The 23,499-nt window shown below is 45.0% G+C and overlaps 2 protein-coding genes across 6 annotated transcripts in view; one reads left to right on the top strand and one right to left on the bottom strand.

The window, feature by feature from the left end:
- Nucleotides 1-2,441, bottom strand: part of usp33 (ubiquitin specific peptidase 33) — a 118,845-nt gene extending 116,404 nt beyond the window's left edge. Inside the window, exon 1 of one of the 2 annotated variants that reach the window (XM_073062583.1) lies at nucleotides 2,363-2,441. The gene's annotated coding sequence lies outside the window, so the exon portion shown is untranslated. The remainder of the gene's footprint in view (nucleotides 1-2,362) is intronic. The other variant, XM_073062582.1, reaches the window with a different exon arrangement.
- A 14,184-nt stretch (nucleotides 2,442-16,625) lies between these two features.
- The window catches only part of miga1 (mitoguardin 1), a 112,237-nt gene continuing 105,363 nt past the window's right edge, over nucleotides 16,626-23,499 (top strand). For 3 of the 4 annotated variants that reach the window (XM_073062579.1, XM_073062578.1, XM_073062581.1), the window contains exons 1-2: nucleotides 16,626-16,773; nucleotides 17,105-17,251. In XM_073062579.1, the coding sequence (XP_072918680.1) occupies nucleotides 16,759-16,773; nucleotides 17,105-17,251 (162 nt within the window). In that variant the 5' untranslated portion in view covers nucleotides 16,626-16,758. The other variant, XM_073062580.1, reaches the window with a different exon arrangement.

Here is a 23,499-nt window from a genome sequence, read left to right as displayed (position 1 = left end):
ATAAGAAAGGCTCATACATGTTTATGTATACTCAGTGGCCACTTTATTCGGTACCTCCTGTACTTAATAAGTGGCACTGAGTGCATGTTCATGGCCTTCGGCTGCTGTAACTCATCCACTTCAAGGTACAATATGTTGTGCGTTTGGAGATGCTCTTCTGCACCAGACTGTTGGAACACCTGGTTATTTGAGATACTGTCACCTTCCTGTTAGCTTGAATCCAGTCTGGTCATTCACCGCTGATCTCTCTCAATAACAAGGCACTCTCACCCAAAGAACTGGATTTTTTTTTTGCTTTTCATACTGTTCTATGTAAACCCAAGAGACTGTTGGATGTGCAAATCCCAGGAGATTAGCAGTTTGAGATACTCACACCACCCCATCTGACACCAACAATCACTCTACTGTCAAAGTCACACAGATCACCTTTCTTCCCCATTCTGATGTCTGTTCTGAATAGCAACGGAACCTCTTGACCATGTCTGCATGCTTTTATGCATTGAGTTGCTGACACATGATTGACTGGTTGGATATTTGCATTAACAGGCAGGTATACAAGTGTACCTGATAAAATACCCACTAAGTGTGCACATTAAAACATGGCAGGGTAGCATAGAGGTGACCATAACACTATTATAGTGGCAGTGATTGGGTCTATTTCCTGCCACTGTACCTAATGAGTTTGTACGTTTTCCTTATGACCACCAGGTGCTCTGGTTTCATCTCACATTCCAAAGACATCGAGGTTAGATTAGTGAGCTGTGGCCTTGCTACACTGGCACTGGAAAAGTGATGACACTCATGAGCTGCCATCAGCACAAACTCAGAATGTGCTGGTCAATGACGCAAAAACAGCCTATTTCACTGTCACACGTTTTGATGTACGTGTGACAAATAGAGGTAATTTTTTCATCTTAACAAGTAAACCTTCGAGTTTCCCAATGTAAACAAATCCTTTCTTACAAAGCTATACCTCAGGCTACATCAGGTACAGTTGCATCAGCACCCTGCAAAGTTGCACCAAAATCTCCTCATGTGGACTCCAGCCACCCACCCATAGACTGTCTATATTTCTCACTGCTTTAGTTTAGCAGCCAGCATAACCAAAGACCCCACCCAATTTTCTCCCACCATGCAGAAGGTGCAAAAGTCTGAAAGCATGGCCAAGCTCAAAAGCAGCTTCTATCGCTGTTATGAGACCGTTAAATGGTCCCTTAGTACTATGGATGGAATCTTGACCTCACAATCTACCTTATTATGATCTTACACCCTATTGTCTCCCTGCGCTGAACTTTCTCTGTAGCTATTACTTCATTCTGTATTCCGTTATTGTTCTACCTCAATGCACTGTGAAATGATTTGATCTGAATGAACATTATGCCAGACCTCAGCACATGGTGACAATAATAAACCAATTCCATTTAACTTCCATACCTCTTTATAATAAAGGCTAAAACTCCATTTGTCTAATTGCTTGCTAACATTTTGTGTCACATCCTCAGCTCTCATTTACATTACTACATCAGTTTAAATTATTTGCTTTCTTACTCTTCCTTCCAAGACCGATAACCTCATTTTACACATAATACACCTTTTAACCTCTCAGCCATTTGCATAACCCATCTACAAGCGCTCTGCAAGTCCCTTTAACAGCCACTAGTAATTACAGGCACAGTACACACAGATCATAAATAGTTGAGAACACAGCACCAGTCTCTTAGTGCCTCACTGATTACTGCAAGCTAAACTAAATACTCTGCCCTTTTTGTGTGAGTTAGCCAATTCCCTCTCCATAGCACATTACCTCCTGTCCCAGCCAGGAAATGATGAGGGTAGACAGTAAGGTATGGAATAGGAACATAAATAGCAATCCATTTAATCCGTCTTGCGTGTTCCATAAAAGATAACGACTAGTTACAGACCTCGAAATCATTTTCCAACACTTGATTGTCACGAATCTATTGATCTGTTTTGAATGCAATCAAAGGCTGAGCGTTCACGCCCCTCTGGGGAGCACAATTCCTGAGAAAAGAGAGATCGGAGGTGATGGGGAGAGTGTGGGGCCGAGGAGCAATGGGCAGGGGAGGTGATTCCGGCTAAAGAAGACGGCTCATTTAGGAGAGACGGTGGGTCCCGGAGCTAACGGACCGGCTCTCTTCCGCAGAAGCCGCCCCTCCCGGGAGCCGGCCTGACAAGGCGTTCCTTCCCTGCGGCCTAACCGTAGCCAGCGGTCCCCGCACTCGCCTCAGGGTAGCCCTCACCACCACCCTTCCCCAGCCGGGGGGTCCAACCAGGCTCGTAGACTGGGAGACCCACTCCCAATCCCCCGACTCCCTCCCACCTCAAACCGGCTGGTACTCACCCAATCCCCTCTCGTCGACCTGTCGCTGCTGACTCTCCGCAATCCAGTTAGGACAGCTACCCTCCTCCGGCCGCGGCAGCCAATCACAGATCTGCCCACCTCCAGCCGCGGCTGCCAATCACAGATCCACCCGCCTCCGGCTTCATCTGCCAATCAAAACTCACCCCGCCTCCGGCCGCGGATGCCAATCACACCTATCCTCAGCCTTAGCTGCAGTTCCTGAGAACCAGTGTGCCTGTCAATCACACAGCCTGGCCTGCGATCCCTTCAGCCAATCACACATCTGCCCGCCTCCAAATCGCCCGGTGCCGACCGTGATAGCTAATCACACATCGCCAATGACATTTCACCGCGACTCCCGCTACAACTGTCAATCATTTATCATCCCTCCCACAGAGCCCCTGTCAATTACAAACCTTCTGTCCCAAATTATAGCATCTCCCCTCCTCCTACGCGACTGCCAGTCAAAGAATTCCAACACTTCCAACCGCACAGTCACCCTTGACCCAGCTACTCCTGCCAATCACAACGCAGAGAACAACCGGCATCAGCAGGTCATTGAGGCCCGCCCTGCCTACCTGCCAATCATCATTGGCGTGGAGATTCCGCCCCCAACTACTCCATCCATTGGTCCTCACTACATCAAATCCACCAATCATTGGCTTCATCCTCAGTCAAGCTTGTAGCTGATAGGTGAAACCACATGAAGGTGTAGTACAACGAGATCTAGGTGCGCTTGTACATCAGTCAATGAAAGCAAGCATGCAGGTACAGCAGGCAGTGAAGAAAGCTAATTGCATGCTGGCCTTTACAACAAGAGGAATTGAGTATAGGAGTAAAGAGGTCCTTCTGCAGCTGTACAGGGCCCTGGTGAGACCCCACCTGGAGTATTGTGTGCAGTTTTGGTTTCTAAATTTGAGGAAGGACATTCTTGCTATTGAGGGAGTGCAGCGTAGGTTCACAAGGTTAATTCTCGGAATGGCGGGACTGTCATATGTTGAAAGATTGGAGCGACTGGGCTTGTATACACTGGAATTTAGAAGGATGAGAGGGGATCTGATTGAAACATATAAGATTATTAAGGGATTGGACATACTGGAGGCAGGAAGCATGTTCCCGCTGATGGGTGAGTCCAGAACTAGAGGCCACAGTTTAAGAATAAGGGGTAGGCCATTTAGAACTGAGATGCGGAAAAACTTTTTCACCCAGAGAGTGGTGGATATGTGGAATGCTCTGCCCCAGAAGGCAGTGGAGGCCAAGTCTCTGGATGCATTCAAGAGAGAGTTAGATAGAGCTCTTATAGATAGCGGGGTCAAGGGATATGGGGAGAGGGCAGAAACAGGGTACTGATTGTATATGATCAGCCATGATCACAGTGATTGGTGGTGCTGGCTAGAAGGGCCGAATGGCCTACTCCTGCACCTACTGTCTATTGTCTATTGAATAAGAGATGATGGGCAGATGGAACCAGGCGAGGGTTGGGACAGGGGAGGTGAACCAAGGGAGAAGGCTCTGCGGTGGATCGGGTATGGGGTGGGGTGGGCATTGACAGGAAGGTGGTACTAGGCGAGGGAGGCTGGTGACTCCAGGTCTGGCAGGAAGGGATGGAACAGTTGAAGAGACTCAAGATGAACTGAGGGGAATGCTTTAAGTTGGCAATGGAGAATGCTGATTACAGTCAGGTTGGCATGGGAATACCAAAAGGGGTTAAGATGGTATTTATTCATATATTCACATACTGTGCAGAGTAGGCTCTTGGTGCCATGCCACCCAGTTTAATCCTGGCCTTGTCACAGGACAGTTTACGGTGACCAATTAACCTACTAGGTGGTACATCTTTGGACTGTAGGAGGAAACTAATATGATGATGGGGAGAATGTACAAACTCCTTCAAGGCAGCGGCGGGAATTGAATCCTGGTCACCTGTACTGTAAAGTGTGGTGCTAACCATTACACTACCGTGCTGCCCAGAATGTAACTACGATCTTGGGTTGGTACAAATATGCCTCAGAATGTTTAATAAACCAGATTTGATAAGGGAACTCGAGGTGAAGGAGCCATTAGGAGGTAGTGACCATAATACGATAAATTTTAATCTACAATTTGAGAGGGAGAAGGGAAAATTGGAAGTGTCAGTATTACAGTTGAACAAAGGGGACTATGGAGCCATGAGGGAGGAACTAGCCAAAGTTGACTGGAAGGATACCCTAGCAGGGATGACAGTGGAACAACAATGGCAGGTATTTCTGGGAATAATACAGAAGGTGCAGGATCAGTTCATTCCAAAGAGGAAGAAAGATTCTCAGGGGAGTAGCTGTCAAGGATGGTATAAAAATAAAAGAGAAGACGTATAACATAGCAAAGATGAGTGGGAAGCCAGAGGATTGGGAAACTTTTAAAGAGCAACAGAAGATTACTAAAAAGGCTATACAGGGAGAAAAGATGAGTACGAAGGTAAGCTAGCCAAGAATATAAAGGAGAATAGTAAAAGCTTCTTTAGGTATGTGAAGAGGAAAAAATTAGTTAAGACCAAAGTTGGGCCCTTGAAGACAGAAATGGGTGAATTTATTATGGGGAACAAGGAAATGGCAGATGAGTTGAACAGGTACTTTGGATCTGTCTTCACTAGGGAAGACACAGACAATCTCCCAGATGTAATAGTGGCCAGAGGACCTAGGGTAATGAAGGAAATTCACATTAGGCAGAAAATGGTGTTGGGTAGACTGATGGTACTGAAAGCTGATAAACCCCCAGGGCCTGATGGTCTGCATCCCATGGAGGTGGCTCTAGAAATCGTGGACGCATTGGTAATCATTTTCCAATGTTCTATAAATTCAGGATCAGCTCCTGAGGATTGGAGGATAGCTAAAATTATCCCACATTTTAAGAAAGGAGGGAGAGAGAAAACAGGGAATTATAGACCAGTTAGCCTGGCATCAGTGGTGGGGAAGATGCTGGAGTCAATTATAAAAGATGAAATAATGGCACATTTGGATATCAGTAACAGTATTGGTCCAAGTCAGCATGGATTTATGAAGGGGAAATCATGCTTGACTAATCTTCTGGAATTTTTTGAGGATGTAACTATGAAAATGGACAAGGGAGAGCTAGTGGACGTAGTGTACCTGGACTTTCAGAAAGCCTTTGATAAGGTCCCACATAGGAGATTAGTGGGCAAAATTAGAGCACGTGGTATTGGGGGTAGGGTACTAGCATGGATAGAAAATTGGTTGGCAGACAGGAAACAAAGAGTAGGGATTAACGAGTCCTTTTCAGAATGGCAGGCAGTGACTAGCGGGGTACCACAAGGCTCAATGCTTGGACTGCAGCTATTTACAATATACATTTATGATTTAGATGAAGGGATTAAAAGTAACATTAGCAAATTTGCAGATGACACAAAGCTGGGTGGCAGTGTGAAATATGAGGAGGATGTTAGGAGAATGCAGAGTGACTTGGACAGGTTGAGTGAGTGGGCAGATGCAGTCTAATGTGGATAAATATGAGGTTATCCACTTTGGTGGCAGGAACTGGAAGGCAGATTACTATCTGGTGTCAAGTTAGGAAAAGGGGAAGTACAACGAGATCTAGGTGACCTTGTTCATCAGTCACTGAAAGTAAGCATGCAAGTACAGCAGGCAGTGAAGAAAGCAAATGACATGTTGGCCTTCATAACAAGGGGAGTTGAGTATAGGAGCAAAGAGGTCCTTCTGCAGTTGTACAGGGCCCTGGTGAGACCAAACCTGGAGTATTGTGTTCAATTTTGGTCTCGAAATTTGAGGAAGGGCATTCTTGCTATTGAGAGAGTGCAGTGTAGGTTCATGAGGTTGTTTCCCGGGATGGCGGGACTGTCATATGTGAAAGATTGGAGCGACTGGGCTTGTATACACTGGAATTTAGAAGGATGAGAGGGGATCTGATTGAAACGTATAAGATTATTAAGGGATTGGACACACTAGAGGCAGGGAACATGTTCCCGATGTTGGGGGAGTCCAGAACCAGAGGCCACAGTTTAAGAATAAGGGGTAGGCCATTTAGAACAGAGTTGAGGAAAATCTTTTTTACCCAGAGAGTTGTGGATCTATGGAATGCTCTGCCTCAGAAGGCAGTGGAGGCCAAATTCTCTGGATGCTTTCAAGAAAGAGTTAGATAGAGCTCTTAAAGATAGGGTCAAAGGATATGGGGAGAAGGCAGGAACAGGTTACTGATTGTGGATGATCAACCATGATCACATTGAATGGCGGTGCTGGCTCGAAGGGCTGAATGGCCTACTCCTGCACCTATTGTCTATTGTCCATAATGGTTGTCCAGTCCATGTTTGGTTACTGTAAAGGAAGTCATTCGGGAGCATCAACGCAATAGACCAAATTGGAGGAGGTATATGTGGATATTGGGGGAGGAGCTGTAGGGAAATGTTGTTGGGTGCAACACTTATCCCTACACCTCTTCCCATTTTCAAAACTGTTCTAAAGCTTTTACACTTTGTTCTGCATTCCTTATTTTACCTTGTTCTACCTCATTGCACTGGGTAATAATTTAATTTGTATAAAGAGCATGTTAGACAAGGTTTTCACTGTTTCATATCATGCTCAACCAATTCCAATTCCACACTGACCTGGCCAAGCACAATGTGGTGACTGGAAGTAAAGGGTCACGGTAGTATAGCAGTTAGCATAATGTTACTACAGCATCAGAGATCTGAGTTCAATTCCCACCCTATCTATAAGGAGTTTGTAATTCTCCCCATAACTGCCTGGGTCTCCTCTGAGCACTCCGCTTTCTTCCCATGTTCCAAAGACATACAGGTTAGCAAGTTACTTGGTCACATGTCTGTAATTAGGCAGTGCAGTCTCATTGGGCCAGAAGGGCCTTTCACTGTGCTGTATCTCTAAATAAATAAAATGATAATAAATCTGCACAGTACTCAACCTGATCTAGATAGACTCATCTACCATTCTGACACAGACTCCTGCATTGATATTTTATGACATGGACAATCCTCTATGCTTCTTGTAAGCTTTTTTTTAAACCACATTATCAACCAATTCAGTGAACTTTAAGGATCTGAGGATACACACATCCAGATAGAACACAGAACACCACAAACCCTTCTGCTCACGATGTTGTGCCAACCTTTTAATCTACTCTTAAGATCAATCCTCTGACATAGTCCTCCATTTTTCTATCATTCATGTGCCTATCTAAGAGTTTCTTAAATACCCCTAATGTATATCTCCACATTTCTCAATATGCTGAGAGGATCACTGGGGTCTCCACATTTATGACATTTACCAGGAGCATTGTAAAACAATGGGCCCAAAGCATTGTTGAGGATTCCTACCACCTATCCTACAATCTCTTTGACCTACTATCCTCTGGAAGGAAGTATAGGAACATCAGGACTAGGAATGCCAGACTGGGTAACAGCTTCTTCCCTCGGGCTGTGAGACTAATGAATACCATGCCACCACTGAGGTTTCGTCACTAGGACAGCGTGCTATTTACTGTTTACCTATGCTGCACACTATATGCATTTTGAATTATATTTTATTACCCTATTTGCGGTAATATTTTGTTTTATATGCTGTAGGAGATACTTGTTTTGTGTCTGGAGGAACATTGTTTCATTTGGTCATGTATATGTACAGTTAGATGACAATTAACTCGAACTTAATACCATCCCCACCCCCCAAACACCTTACCAAATGCTTTGCCTCACAATTCCCTGGATCAAATTCCTATTTATCACCTTTCTACTCAGATAACTAGACCTTCTACATCCCGCTGCAGTCTCAATCTTCCCTTTTCACCATCAATCTAACAGCTGATTTTTGCACTTTATGTAAATCTCTCTGTTGTTTGCTTGACATGTAAATAAGTGATAATCTTCCAAAATTTCCAAAAAATATTTTTGCAATGAGGTCCATCTGTACAATACAAAACAGTTCATTTATATAACTTATTGAAAGTTGAGGCCCAGCACTGCCCCCTATCATACTCATCTATCATTACATCATGCCAACCAGTAAAAGCCTACTCTTTGTTTCCACCCTCCTACTTGTAAAAATGCCATCACCTTCTCTCAATTCTTCTGTCTCCACTGCATCTGCTCTCAGGATGGGGATTTTCATTCTAGAACAAAGATGTCCTTCTTTTTCAAAGAAAAGGGCTTCCTTTCCTCCACCATCCACCCTAATGCTGCCCTCAACTGCTTCTCTTCCATTGCACGCACATCAGCTCTTACCCCATCCTCCCGCAACCCTACCACAGATAGGGTTCCTCTTGTCTTCCCCTACCACCCCACCAGTATGCAACTCCCTTATGCATTTGTCCCTCCCTACTGATCTCCCTCCTGGCACTTACCCTTGCAAGCAGGACAAGTGCTATACCTGCCCCTACACCTCCTCCCTCACTACCATTTAGGATCCTAAACAGTCCTTCCAGGCAACACTTCATTTGTGAGTCTGCTGGGGTCATTTACTGTGTTTGGTGCTCCCGGTGTGGCCTCCTGTACATCGGTGAGACCTGACGTAGATTGGGAGACCGCTTTGCTGAGCATCTACGCTCCATCCGCCAGAACAAGCGGGATGTCCCAGTGGCCACCCATTTTAATTCCACTTCCCATTCCCATTCCGATATGTCCATCCATGGACTCCTCCGCTGTTGTGATGAGGCCACACTCAGGTTGGAGGAACAACACCTTATATTCCATTTGGGTAGCCTCCAACCTGATGGCAGGAACATCGATTTCTCAAACTTTAGGTAATGCCTCCCAACCCTCACCTCCCCCTCTCCATTTCCTATCCCCTTTTCCCTCTCTCACCTCAACTCACCAATTAAATTCCAGCTCTTTACTTCATTCAAGGAGATGGTGGTGGACTTTAGGAGATCTAGGCCTCATATGGAGCCAGTGATCATTAATGGAGAATGTGTGGAGCAGGTTAAGACCTACAAGTATCTGTGAGTACAGTTAGACGAGAAGCTAGACTGGACTGCCAACACAGATGCCTTGTGCAGGAAGGCACAGAGTCGACTGTACTTCCTAAGAAGGTTGGCGTCATTCAATGTCTGTAGTGAGATGCTGAAGATGTTCTATAGGTCAGTTGTGGAGAGCGCCCTCTTCTTTGTGGTGGCGTGTTGGGGAGGAAGCATTAAGAAGAGGGACGCCTCACGTCTTAATAAGCTGGTAAGGAAGGCGGGCTCTGTCGTGGGCAAAGTACTGGAGGGTTTAACATCGGTAGCTGAGCGAAGGGCGCTGAGTAGGCTACGGTCAATTATGGATAACTCTGAACATCCTCTACATAGCACCATCCAGAGACAGAGAAGCAGTTTCAGTGACAGGTTACTATCGATGCAATACTCCTCAGACAGGATGAAGAGGTCAATACTCCCCAATGCCATTAGGCTTTACAATTCTACCGCCAGAACTTAAGAACTTTTTAAAAGCTATTATTAATGCTTTTTGAGATAGTGATTTAGATGCATATCATATTTTTTTTACTGAGTTAAGTATTGTATGTAATTAGTTTTGCTACAACAAGTGTATGGGACATTGGAAAAAAAGTTGAATTTCCCCATGGGGATGAATAAAGTATCTATCTATCTATCTATCATTCTCCAGGTTTCACCCATCACCTGATGGTTCTCTCTCCCCTCCCCCCACCTTTTAAATCTACTCCTTGGCTTTTTCACTCCAGTCCTGCCGAAGGGTTTCAGCCCGAAATGTCAACTGTACTCTTTTCTATAGATGCTGCCTGGCCTGCTGAATTCCTCCAGCATTTTGTGTGTGTTGCTTGTATTTTCAGCATCTGTAGATTTTCTCTTCCTTCTGGTTTGACATCCGATCAGTTTAATATAGTCAAAAACATTACCGACTATACCATGATCTTTTGTTTTTCACAATAAACTTTGAAATGGCAGCTTATCAAATGCTTTCTGAAAATCCAATATAGCCCTCTTTGTTCACAGCAGACATAGTATTTCAATTCCAATAATAGTTTCAATTTACTGAAATACTTAGATGGAAGGATTCAAAGAGGGTATTTAAATTAAAACTAAAGCATACTAAATTAAAACTCCAAGATCAATCTAACTTCTATAGATCCCTCCATTTTTCTTTCATCCATGTGCCTCTCTAAGAGTCTCTTAAATGTCCCTAATGTATCTGCTCCATTACCTTTGGCAGCCTGTTCCACACACCCACCACACTCTGTGAACTTAAGTGAGTGGCTCAACTTCTTATTCCATCCACTTCTTTCACATCTGTTTGACACACACTCAACATTTTAGGAACAGCTTCTTCCCCTCCACCATCAGATTTCTGAATGGTCCATGAACCCATGAGCTCTTTTCACACTGTTTATTTTTCCATAATATTATATTGCAATTTATTAATTATTATATTATAATTATGTTGTAGTACATATTGTAATATGGATGTCGGTGGGGGGGAGGTGTAAGGCACTCTTTCCCTCCGCTGTCCAGCAGGTCTTCTCCTTGGGTAAGGTGCAGCATGATCACCCATGTCAATATGACATGGCACATAATGATGATGATAGTAATATATATTGCATATACTGTAATTTATAGTAACTTTTTAAATATTGTGTTGTACTCCTGCAGAAAAAAATCTTCGTGACGTTCATCAGTTGTAGTAAACCTGATTTTGATCTGTCCTTAAAATGATGCTGTAGATTGGTCACAATATTCTATTAATGGCTGAAATTATTATATGTTGAAGTCTCATATCATGTCTTTGCTTTCATTTGATGGGTATAGATAGGGTAAATGCAAACAGGCTTTTCTACTGAGCTTGGGTGAATCTAGAACTAGAGGTCATGGGTTAAGGGTGAAAGGTGAAATGTTTAAGGGGAAACGAGGGGGAACTCCTTCACTCAGAGGATGGCGAGAGTGGGGAAAGAGCTCCCAGCACAATTGGCAGGAGTGAGTTCGATTTCAACATTTCACAGAAATTTGTTTTAAGTACAGGGATCTGTGACGTCACTGAGTCATAGCTGAAAGAAGGCCATAGTTGGGAGCTTAACATCAAAGGATATATTTTGTATCAAAAGGATAGGCAGGAAGGCATGGCCAGTGGTCGTGCTCTGTTGGTAAGAGATGGAATTACATCTTTAGAAAGAGGTGACATTGGATCAGAGAATGTTGAATCTTTGTGGCTGGGGTTAAGAAATTGCAAGGGTAAAAAAAACATTATGGGAATCATATATAGGCCTCCAGGTAGTAGCCTAGATGTGGGATTAAGATTGCAAAGGGAGCTGGAAAAGGCATGTAATAAGGGTAATGATACAATTGTAATGGGGGACTTCAATATGCAAGGGGATTGGGAATATCAGATTGGTGTCGGATCGCAAGAGAGGGTATTTGTTGAAAGACTATGAGATGGCTTTTTAGAGCAGCTTGTGCTTGAGCCTACTCTGGGAAAGCCTATCTTAGGCTGGGTGTTGTATAATAATCCAGATCTTATTAGGGAGCTTAATGTAAAGCAACCCTTAGGAGACAGTTGTCATTATATGATTGAATTCATATTGCAGTTTGAGAGGGAAAAACATAAGTCACATGTATCAGTATCACTATGGAATAAAGGGAATTACAGAGGCATGAGAGAAGAGCTTGCCCAGGTAGATTGGAGGAGGATACTGGCAGGGATGACAGAAGAGTAGAGATAGCTGAAGTTTCTGGGAGTGTCAGGGAGCAGGAATGAGTGTCATTGCTATTGCAAAGGAAAAAGTGCAAGGCAAACTGAAAGGTCTTAAGGTGGATAAGTTACCAGATGGACTACATCCCAGAGTCCAGAGAAAGGTTGCTGAAGAGTTAACAGATGCATTGGTCATGATCTTTCAAGAATCACTCTGGAATAATCCCAAAAATTGCTGTAAGACGTGCCGAGATTCTCTCTGTCCTCGGTGTTGCGAAGGATGCTAATCCAGACCTGTGCAGTGTGCTCAGTCAGCTGGGTGATGCAGGATGATGACCTGCCCTTTGTGGAAAAATTCTTCCACCTTTGACCACAAGTTCATTAGGCAGTAGTCAGCACAGAACGTCCTGCAGACACTGCAGGAGAAGGACTCAATAGCATGGTGGGGTGGTTCCTGAGCAGACTGTTCAGACCGTCTGGCAGACCTCACCAACAGGCACCAGGACCTTGCCTGGCTGTTGGTGAGAGGGACCTTCCCAGTCATATCCTTCCTTCGTGTCCAGTGCATCACTCCAGCATGGAATGCCCGTGGGATGACAGCAGTGTGGAAGGGACAGTAGCTCACACCTTTGTGGCATGTGGGATTGCGAAGAGGGCGTGCAGAAAGATAGATGACCCTGTATCGTGGGTTTATCCCGATCAGCTGCATGGTCCACAGGCTGTTCCCAGGGACAAGCATCAAGCGCTGCTGGCAGATCAGCAACTCAGTGAAAGTCGCCCTTTGATCCAACCAGATCTTGGAGGCCTGCCAGCACATCGGGATATCCTTGGAGGAATCCTGCCGACTGGCACTGTGCGAGCTACTGAAGTACGTGCTGAGGGACACACTAAAGATTGGTGCAGCCAATGCAAGGGCTCGGTGGGGAAGGACCAGAGTGTAGGGGGTCTTCTTCTATTGGAGATGTAGATGTCAGGTTGGGAGGAGGAAGCCTCTCACTTATTATTGTAGTAGTATACTATCCCAGAGTGCCACATGAGTGGCAGGAGTGCTATAGATAAGGATGAATGTAATCAAGCTATACGGAAAGCATTGACTATGAATATAAAGAATGAAAGGGCATTGAGCAGTTTATTCTCATAAATATTTTTATTATGAATAAAGTTTATTTTGCTAAATAAACACGCACCAAGCAAACATGCATTCTGCTGAAGGGCTTGGTGAGGGGTGGCGTGCGTGTGTGCGCGCGCGCCCTTAACTCCGGTGGAGTTGTCGGGGTGACAGGCTTTTTGCACCGATCTACATTTAGATGAAGGGATTAAAAGTAACACATTAGCAAATTTGCTGCTGACACAAAGCTGGGTGGCAGTGTGAAATGTCAGGAGGATGTTATGAGAATGCAGGGTGACTTGGACAGGTTGGGTGAGTGGGCAAATGTACGGCAGATGCAGTTTAATGTGGATAAATGTGAGGTTATCCACTTTGGTGGCAAGAACAGGAAGGCAGATTACTATCTAAATGGAGTCAAGTTAGGAAAAGGGGAAGTACAATGAGATCTAGGTGTTCTTGTACATCAGTCAATGAAAGCAAGCATGCAGGTACAGCAGGCAGTGAAGAAATCTAATGGCATGCTGGCTTTTATAACAAGAGGAATTGAGTATAGGAGTAAAGAGGTCCTTCTGCAGCTGTACAGGGCCCTGGTGAGACCCCACCTGGAGTATTGTGTGCAGTTTTGGTCTCCAAATTTGAGGAAGGATGTTCTTGCTATTGAGAGAGTGCCGCGTAGGTTCACAAGGTTAATTCCTGGAATGGCTGGACTGTCATATGTTGAAAGATTGGAGCGACTGGGCTTATATACACTGGAATTTAGAAGGATGAGAGGGGATCTGATTGAAACATATAAGATTATTAAGGGATTGGACACGCTGGAGGCAGGAAGCATGTTCCCGCTGATGGGTGAGTCGAGAACTAGAGGCCACAGTTTAAGAATAAGGGGTAGGCCATTTGGAACTGAGATGCGGAAAAACTTTTTCACCCAGAGAGTGGTGGATATGTGGAATGCTCTGCCCCAGAAGGCAGTGGAGGCCAAGTCTCTGGATGCATTCAAGAGAGAGTTAGATAGAGCTCTTATAGATAGTGGGGTCAAGGGATATGGGGAGAGGGCAGGAACGGGGTACTGATTGTGTATGATCAGCCATGACCACAGTGAATGGCGGTGTTGGCTAGAAGGGCCGAATGGCCTACTCCTGCACCTACTGTCTATTGTCTATTGATCTTTTTGGTGATTGTTCATTGTACGGCATGTCTTGGTCATGCGAACCTGCGAAGCCCATCCCAATCCTGTCACGGATGGAAAACGTGCGAGGGAGCCAGCCAGATTCAAACTCGGGACCTCTCGCCCCTGATGCCACTACGCCACCAACCAGCTGGGTGACCCACAGTATAGGTTTCTTCTGCTACTGGAGAGGGAGGGGCCAATTTGGTTGAGGAAGACCCTCAGTTTTTATAGTAGTATACCACCCGGGGGGGGGGGGGTCACATGAGTGGCAGCAGTCCTATTGGTTTTAAGGAATGCAAGAAAACACTACTTAAATAATAACTACGAATGTAACTAATTTGCTGGAGGAATTCATTAGGTTGAACAGCATCTGTGGGGGGGGGAGAGATTTGGGTCAAAATCTTGTGTCCGTTCTGATGCAGGGTTTTGGCCGAATCATCAAAAATTCCTTCCCTGCCATCGTCACATGCGGCTCGACTGGCTCAGTTCCTCTAACAGACTGTATGTTAGCCTAGATTTTGTTCTTGAGCTCTGGCCCGCATTTTTCTCTCTCATAAATGGGGATCTAGAGTTAGAACCTCATCTAGAACCAGCCAGGTAAGTGTGAGAGTTTCCCATCCCCAAACATCTTTGCCCTATCATCTGCCCATCCTTCCTCATAAACTCCCCACAAGCTGTCTCTACTTGTATACCAACTGCCCCATCCTCTGTCTCCACACTTCAGTTCCCACCCTCCAGCATATCTTGTTGAAATCCTCCCCAATGTCATTAGCAAGCCTCCCTCCCAGGGTGTTGGTTCCCCTCCAATTCTGCTCCTCTGACCTACGGTCTTATGATAGAGATAGTGTAAATGCAAGCAGTCTTTTTCCTTTAAGGTTGGGTGGGACCACAAGCAAAGGTCATAGCTTAAGGGTGCAAGGTGAGAAGTTTAAGGAGAATATGAGGGGAAATTTCTTCACTCAGAGTGTTGTGTGAGTGCAGAATGAGCTGCCAGCACAAGTGGTCCATGTGAGCTCAATTTCAACTTTTAAGTGAAGTTTGGATAGGTAGGTGGATAGTAGGTATATGGAGGGCTATGGTCCCGGTCTAGGGTTGTTGGAAATAAGCAGCTGAAGTGGTTTTTGGTATGGACTAGATGGGCCAAAATGGCCTGTTTCTGTGCTGCACTTCACCATGACTCGATGACGCCACCTGACGCCATCTGTTGTCCAAAATGTCAAAGACTGAGATATTATTGTGCAAATGCGTTTTGACCAGAGCCAAAAAAAAACACAAAAAAGAAGTCTGCTTGTTTTTGTCCGAATGTCTGTAACGCCTGGGGTGGCACAGTTGAGCACTGATAATGTTTTACAGCGTTAGCTTGTAAGATCGGGGTTCAATACCCGCCGCGGTTTGTATGTTCTCCCCATGAACTGTGGTTTCCTACCACATTACAAAGACAGGTCTGGTTAGGGTTAAGGTTGGCACTGGAAGCATGGTGACACTAGACCCCAGCACATTCTTAGAATGTGTTGGTCATTGACATAAACAACGCATTTTACTGTAGGATTCAATGTACGTGTGATGAACAAAGTTAATAAACCCTTGGAATTTATTCCAATAATTTACTCTCCACTGAATTTAAACCCACCGACCTGTAATTGCCTGGTTCATCCCTGCTGCCCATCTCATTCATGGTTAAAGCCCTCCCAACCACCGAGCACATCTAAATGAAACGCTCTCATAGGAAAACAGCATCCAACACCACCCACCCAGCTTATGTGCTTTTCTCCCTGCTGCCGTCAGGCAGAAGCACAAGAGACGCAGGACTCACACCACCAGGTTCAGGAACAGCTACTACCCCTCAACCAAAAGAGGATAACTACACTCAGTTGCCCATCCACCGAGATGTTCCCACAACCAATGACCTCACTTTATCTCATGTTCTCATTATTTATTGCTATTTATTTATACTTGCACAGTCTGTTGTCTTCTGCACTCTGGTTGATCTTTCATTGATCCTGTTATAGTTATTATTCCCATAGATTTGCTGAATATGCCCGCAGGAAAATGAACTTCAGGGTTGTATATGGTGACATAGATGCACTTTGATAATAAAATTTACTTTGAATTTTAAATTAAAGGTACTACATTCAGTGCCCATTTTATTAGGTGCAGCTTGTTATCTGCATTCTGACGACAGCTCAAATGATTGTCATTATTCCACAGAGGAATTTAGTTCCCTTTCCGCTTTATTTTCCAGTGACGCAACCCTCAGTTAGCGAGCTTTGCTCTGGGGGGCGGGTTGTTGAACCCGGAAGTTGGGCTCCTCCGCCGACTGTCAATCAGTGCGAAGGGCGGAGGCTGGACGAGGGACGCTCTCCGTGTGCGCAGCCAGCGACGCGCAGCCTCCCTCCCCACTTCACACGCAGTCGCAAGGTAGCAGGAGCAGGCTCCACCTTTCGCGCTTCTTGATCGTTTCATGCATGCTGAAGGCGTTGGTAAGTGATCCAGAGCCACGCTGGTGCATTAATGCGTCTGGGGGAGAAAAACAGGTGACGATTGATATTTGCAGATCTTTTCGGCCAAAAACGATCTTTACCGTTACGCTGTCGAATAAGTAGATTGCAGGGACCAAGGTTCACAATCAAGGTAGGGTTGTGGACAGAGATGTTCTGGATAGATCTGCTTGTTAATATTAGTGATTAGGTTCGATGTTGATATTTACAAATTTTGAATGAGAACCCCGCAAAATCATCCGATCGACTAAAAAAAAACGTCGTGTCATGACTAATGCTTGTGTTTTGTATTTGACTGATTGCAACTTAACAGATCTGCTGGTTGACCGGAGGGGGATGGAATTTAGAAGGTATGCAAGATCTACCCAAGGAAACCATTAACGATGCACAACACACTTTGAGGGACCTTGCGCTGCGTGCCGCTGATCTGCCCTTATATTTGTACAACTCCCTGCCAGAGGTAAGTTCACATCAGCTCCCGGGGTGGGTGTTGTGGGGGTGGTTTTTGGTGGAAAGCAGGTCTCGGGAGCCAGTGAAGTTGCTCTTCCATTGAGTAATTTATTTTAAAGTAGGGGTGGTTTGGGTGGCTGATTTTTGAAACGATGCCGTTTTGGCAACACCCAAATTATAAAAATCAATGCCAAACGTAGGAGGAACTCAGCAGGCAAGGCAGCACCCATGGAGAGGGAAGGGCCAAGACCCTTCTTCAGGACTGGAAAAGAAGGGGAGAAGCCAGAATAAGGTGGGGAGGGGTAGAGGAGTTCAAGCTGGCAGGTGATAGGTGAGAGGGAAGGTCGGTGGGTAGGGAGGGGGAGATGAAGTGAGAAGCCAGAATGTAATATGGCCATAAGACATAGGAGCAGAATTAGGCCATTTGGCCCATTGAGTCTGCTCTGCCATTCAATCATGGCTGATCTTTTACTCCCCCCCCCCCCCACACCATCCCCATTCCCTGGCCTTTTTCTGGTAACCTTTCATGCCATGTCCAATCAAGGGCCTGTCAATCTCTGCCTTAAATACACCCAACAACTTGACCTCTGCAGCTGCCTGTGGTAACAAATTCCACAAGTTCGCCACCCTCTGGCGGAAGAAATTTCTCTGCATCTGTGTTTTAAATGGATGTCCCTCTGTCCTGAAGCTTTGTCCTTTTGTTCTAGACTCTCCCTCCATGGGAAGTAGTTTTTTCCCCACATCTGCACTGTCCATTCAAAAGGTTTCAATGAGACCCCCCCTCATTCTTCTAAATTCCAGCGAGTACAGGCCCAGAGCCATCAAACATTCCTCATATGATCCTTGTGAATCTCTGAACCCACTCCAATTCTTAGATGAGGAGCCCCAAAACTGTTCACAGTACTCAAGGAGAGGCTTCACCAGTGCCTTATAAAGCCTCAGTATCCCATCACTGCTCTTGCATTCAAGCCTTCTTGATACGAATGCTAGCATTGCACTTGCTTTCCTCAGTGAGACTGAGATAGGTGGAAAAGGTAAGTGGCTGGAGAAGAAGGGATCTGACAGAAGATAACAAAGGAGTAGTGACACCAAAGGGAGGCGATGGCAGGTAAGGAGAAGAGAAGGGTTGAGAGAGTAACCAGAATGGAAAAGAGAGAAGGGGGCAGGAGACAAAGTTACCAGAAGTTAGAGACATCAATGTTCATGCTACCAGGTTGGAGACTACCCAAACAGAATAGGAGGTGTTGCTCGTCCAACCTGAGTCTGGCCTTGTCGTAGCAGTAGAGGAAGCCATGGACTCTTGTGTTGGAGTTGGAAGTACCCACCCTCTTCCCTTCACTTGGTTTCACCTATCACTTGCCAGCTTGTATTCCTTCCCCTTCCTTAATCTGGGCTCTAACCCCCCCCGCCTTCCTTTCCAGTCCTGAGGAAGGGTCTCGGCTCGAAATGTCGACTGTTTATTCCCCTCATGGATGCTACCTGACCTGCTGAGTTCCTCCAGTGTTTTGTATGTGTTGCTCAAGATTTACAACATCTGCAAAATCTCGTTTGTTTGTAAAACAACATATAATTTGGAACAATGCCATTTAGGTTAGGCACTTGTGCAAGTTAAAGCATCTACCCACGTCAAATCCAACTCTGTTTATAAGGAATCTCTGGCTTGCAGCAGTCTCTGGGAGACTGTCAGTGCTTAAGGTTAGAAATGATGGAAATACTCAGTGGATCAGGCAGCGTTTGTGGAGAGACAATTGTCAGTACCTCAGAGTTCAAAGTACATATATGTCACCATATACAATCCTGAGATTTATTTTCTTGCGGGCATACTCAATATAACCATAACAGTCAATGAAAGACTGCTCCAATTTGGGTATTCAACCAGAGTGCAGAAGGCAACAAACTGTGAGTACAAAAAGAAGTAATATAATAATAAATAAATAAGCAATAAATATTGAGAACATGAGATGAAGAGTCCTTGGTTGTGGAACATTTCAATGATGGGGCAAGTGAAATTGATGTTATCTCCGGCCTGATGGTAGCTGTGAGAAGATGGAATGGGCTGGATGGTGGGGACCTTTGAAAGTATATTAGAATGTACTTAAGAACTTGTATTGTGATTTAAAAAAAAATATTTATTTTATTATTGATATACACCGCAGAGTAAGCCCTTCAAGCCATGTTGCCTGGCAACCCCTAATTTAACACTAGCCTAATCATGGGATAGTTACAATGACCAATTAATCTACGAACTGTTCCTCTTTGGACTGTGAGTGAAACTGGAGCAGTCAGAGGAAACCCACACGGTCATGGGGAGAATGTAGAAACCCCTTCAGGTAGTGGCAGGAATTGAACTTGGGTCGCCTGTACTGTAAAGCATTGTGCTATTATGCTATGGTGCTGCCCATAATTACACAGAGTGCCTTGACAATGAGTTTGAAACACTGAATTGTGAAGTTTTAATTAGGCTTATTGACACAGATTGTTGGTCTCAACACCACTTTCCAGATGGTTCTTGTACTCTTTCTTTCTCATTACAAACCCATCGGAGATTGTTTGGCCTTATGATCTACCTCATAATCTTTCCCTTTCAGAGATAAGACCATGAGACATAGCAGCAGACCATCGAGCCTACTTCACTGTTTCATCATGGCTGATCAATTTCCTTTTCAATCCCATTCTCCTGCCCTTTGTCTGTAACCTTTCACTCCCGGACTAATCAAGAACTTATCATCCTCTACCTGAGCAATGACTTGTTCTCCACAGACGTCTTCAGGCTTCTGTACCTCCTACCTGATGGTAACAATGAGAAAAGGGCATGCCCTGGGTGCTGGGGGTCCTTAATGGATGCTGCTTTCTGAGACACCGCTCCTTGAAGATGTCCTGGGTACTTTGTAGGCTAGTACCCAAGATGGAGCCGACTAATTTAAGACCCTCTGCAGCTTTTTTCGGTCCTGTGCAGTAGCCCCCCCCCCCCATACCATACAGTGATGCAGCCTGTCAGAATGCTCTCCACAGTACATCGATAGAAGTGTATTTGTTGACATATCAAATCTACTCAAACTCCTAATAAAGTATAATCGCCGTCTTACCTTCTTTATAGCTGCATCGATTTGTTGGGATCAGGTTAGGTCCTCAGAGATCCTGACACTCAGGAACTTGAAGCTGCTCACTCTCTCCACTTCTGATCCCTCTATGGGGATTGTTATGTGTTCCTTCGTCTTGCCCTTCCTGAAGTCCACAATCAGCTCTTTTGTCTTACTGACATTGAGTGCCAGGTTGTTGCTGCGACACCACTCCACTAGTTGGCATATCTCACTCCTGTACGTCCTCTCATTACCACCTGAGATTCTACCAACAATGGGTGTATCATCAGCAAATATATACAGGCAGTTCCTGGGTTACGTACGAGTTCCGTTCCTGAGTCCGTCTTTAAGTCGGATTTGTACATAAGTCGGAACAACTACATCCGGTATTATTTAGCGTCAGTCAAATGTTTGTCTTAGTATATAGTATATATTTTACCTTTCTATGCATATAAAATACTTAAACTTATGTATTCCAATAATTAAACCACTGTGTTGTTTAGTAATTGTAGCTTTCATCGGGGCAGGGTCTTTCACATGCTCCATTATTCTCACTTTATCCGTTATCCTTTAAAATTGTTCCGATTGTTGACCGACTGTAGCCTAATGCTTTTCCAGTGACCAATGGCGTTTCACCTCATTCCAAACGCTTTATTATTTCCACTTTATTTTCAATCGGGATCGCTTCCCGTCAATGGAACAGAAACACTGTGGGCAGCGGGTCCCGAGCTGCGCCGGCTCCCGAGGTCTGCTGGGTCCTAAGGACCGCCACACTGAAACAGGCTAAATGGGACAAGTGGAGGCTGTGCTGGGTTTGGGTATTTGATCCTCCACAATATTCCGCATGGGAATTTAAACTGGAGATGGCAGTGTTTTTTTTACGAGGTCTAGTTGTGAGCTCAACATCAACCCGGCATGATTGGTACGGGGATCACTGGATCGACATCAACCCGGCACGGGAGCGGTCTGTCACTGGATCGAACTCGGGAAGGTATCAGGGTGAATCTTACTAAGAAAATTTTAAGCCAAATACAAAATTAAACACTCAACACAGTGTCAATGGCAATGACTTAAATTGGCGGACGGCGTCGCGATCCAACTTAAAATGGCGGACGATGTTCTCCTTCCTTGGTTCGTAAGTACGAGTTGTCCGTAAGTCGGACGTTTGTAACTCAGGGACTACCTATAGATGGTATTTAAGCTTTGACTAGCTACACAGTCATGGGTATAGAGGGAGTAGAGCAGTGGGCTAAGCACACACCCCTGAGGTGCACCAGTGTTGATCATCGGCGAGGAGGATATATTATCACCAATCCACACAGGTTGTGGTCTTCCAGTTAGGAAGTTGAGGATCCAGTTGCAGAGGGATGTACAAGGGCCCAGATTCTGTAACTTATTAGGACTGTGGGAATGATAGTGTTAAATGCTGAGCTATAGTTAATGAACAGCATCCTGACATAGTGTTATGTAGGTGGTCTAAAGCTGTGTGAAGAGCCATTGAGATTGTGTCTGCCCTTGACTTATTGTGGCAATAGGCAAATTGCAATGGGTTCAGGTCCTTGCTGAGGCAGGAGTTCAATTTAGTCATGACCAGCCTCTCAAGGCATTTCATCACTGTCGATGTGAGTGCTACCGGGCGATAGTCATTAAGGCTGCTCACATTATTCTTAGGCACTAGTATAATTGCTGCCATTTGAAGAAAGTGGGAACTTCCGCCTGTAGCAGTGAGAGATTGAAAATGTCCTTGAATACTCCCTCTTGTTGGTTGGCACAGGTTTTCAGAGCCCTACCAGGTACTCCATTGGGACTTTCCACCTTGCGAGCGTTCACTCTCTTTAAAGACAGCCTAACATCGGCCTTCGAGACAGAGATCTTAGGGTCACTGGGTATAGCAGGGTTCTTCGCAGCTGTGGTTATATTCTCCCTTTCAAAGCAGGCATAGAAGGCGTTGAGTTCATCTGGTAGTGAACCTATTTGATAAGTTTGGATCAGATTTCCCTGCCCCCCCCCCCATTCTTCTAAACTCTTAAACTTCTAAATTCTTCCCCTTAAATTCACATTCCCAACTGCACTGTACGAGCATCTTTGCTAGAAGGATTGAGTTGGTTTAAGGCAGTTCACAGCACCCCGTTCAAGATAGGCTGCAAGTACAGTCTTTAAAATATTTTACCATTATAGAGAGAGCCATGCTGCTTTACAGAAAGTGGTGGATCACCAGCAAAGACCTCACCACCATTGAGCTCATCTATAAGGAACGATGCTTTTCTGCCCGCTTTTTTGTCCTGGACGCACAAGTCCTTCAGATCAATGATTTTTTTTCTACCGACGTGACTGTTCACTGTAATTCTTGTACATCGTGAGAGGATGCTGCACCAAGCCAGGCAGTGGTGGCTGATCTGAGGATGCTCTCGATGATGGCAGTGTAGAATTGCACCAGTATGTTCTGGGGGGAAGATGGAAATTCACCAACTGCTGCAAGAAGTAGATCCTCTGCCGAGCCTTTTAGTTAATGAAGCACGTATGGTTTTTCAGCATTAAACAATGGTGCTCAGGAAACAATGTTGAAATGGTGTGTCTGTGGAGTTGTAGATGATGCCGAGGTCAATATGCATCTCTACAGTTTTGAGGGCATTCAGCTCCAAGTCGTTGTGGTTGCAGCAGAACACTAGCATGTTTACTTCCTGCTGGTACTTGGGTTTGTCACCTCTGGTGACTAGAGCACCCTGAGCAGAATAATCACATCAGAAATTCACACCCTGGGTGCATTCTTAGATTGCGCGATAAGGGTCAGGTTTAAGGTGCTAATTTATATTAATGGAGAGTCTTGGGCAGAATGGTAGTGATGGGAGGTCTACAGAGATACTTAAATAAATTGAAGACACTGCCATTAGTGTGTCAGTGCCTCCTCATCTCATTGCTTATTGTCTCGCCCGGTTCACCAATCATTTCATTGACAACATGCGCACAAAATGTTGGAGGAACTCAGCAAGTCTGACAGCCTTGATGGAAATAAATAAACAGCGAATGTTTTGGGCCAAGACCATTCATCAGGACTGGAAAGGAAAGGGGGCAGAGCTAGGAGATGGGTGGAGTACAAGCTAGCAGGCGATGGTTGAGGGGGAAGGTGGGGGACGGGGTGGTGAAGTAAGAAAATGGGAGGTGATGGGTGGAAGAGGTA

Source organism: Hemitrygon akajei, chromosome 12 (assembly GCF_048418815.1).
Source record: "Hemitrygon akajei chromosome 12, sHemAka1.3, whole genome shotgun sequence".
Lineage (NCBI taxonomy): Eukaryota > Metazoa > Chordata > Chondrichthyes > Myliobatiformes > Dasyatidae > Hemitrygon > Hemitrygon akajei.
Note: the sequence above shows the minus strand (reverse complement) of the source record. Positions and strands in the feature narration are given on the sequence as shown.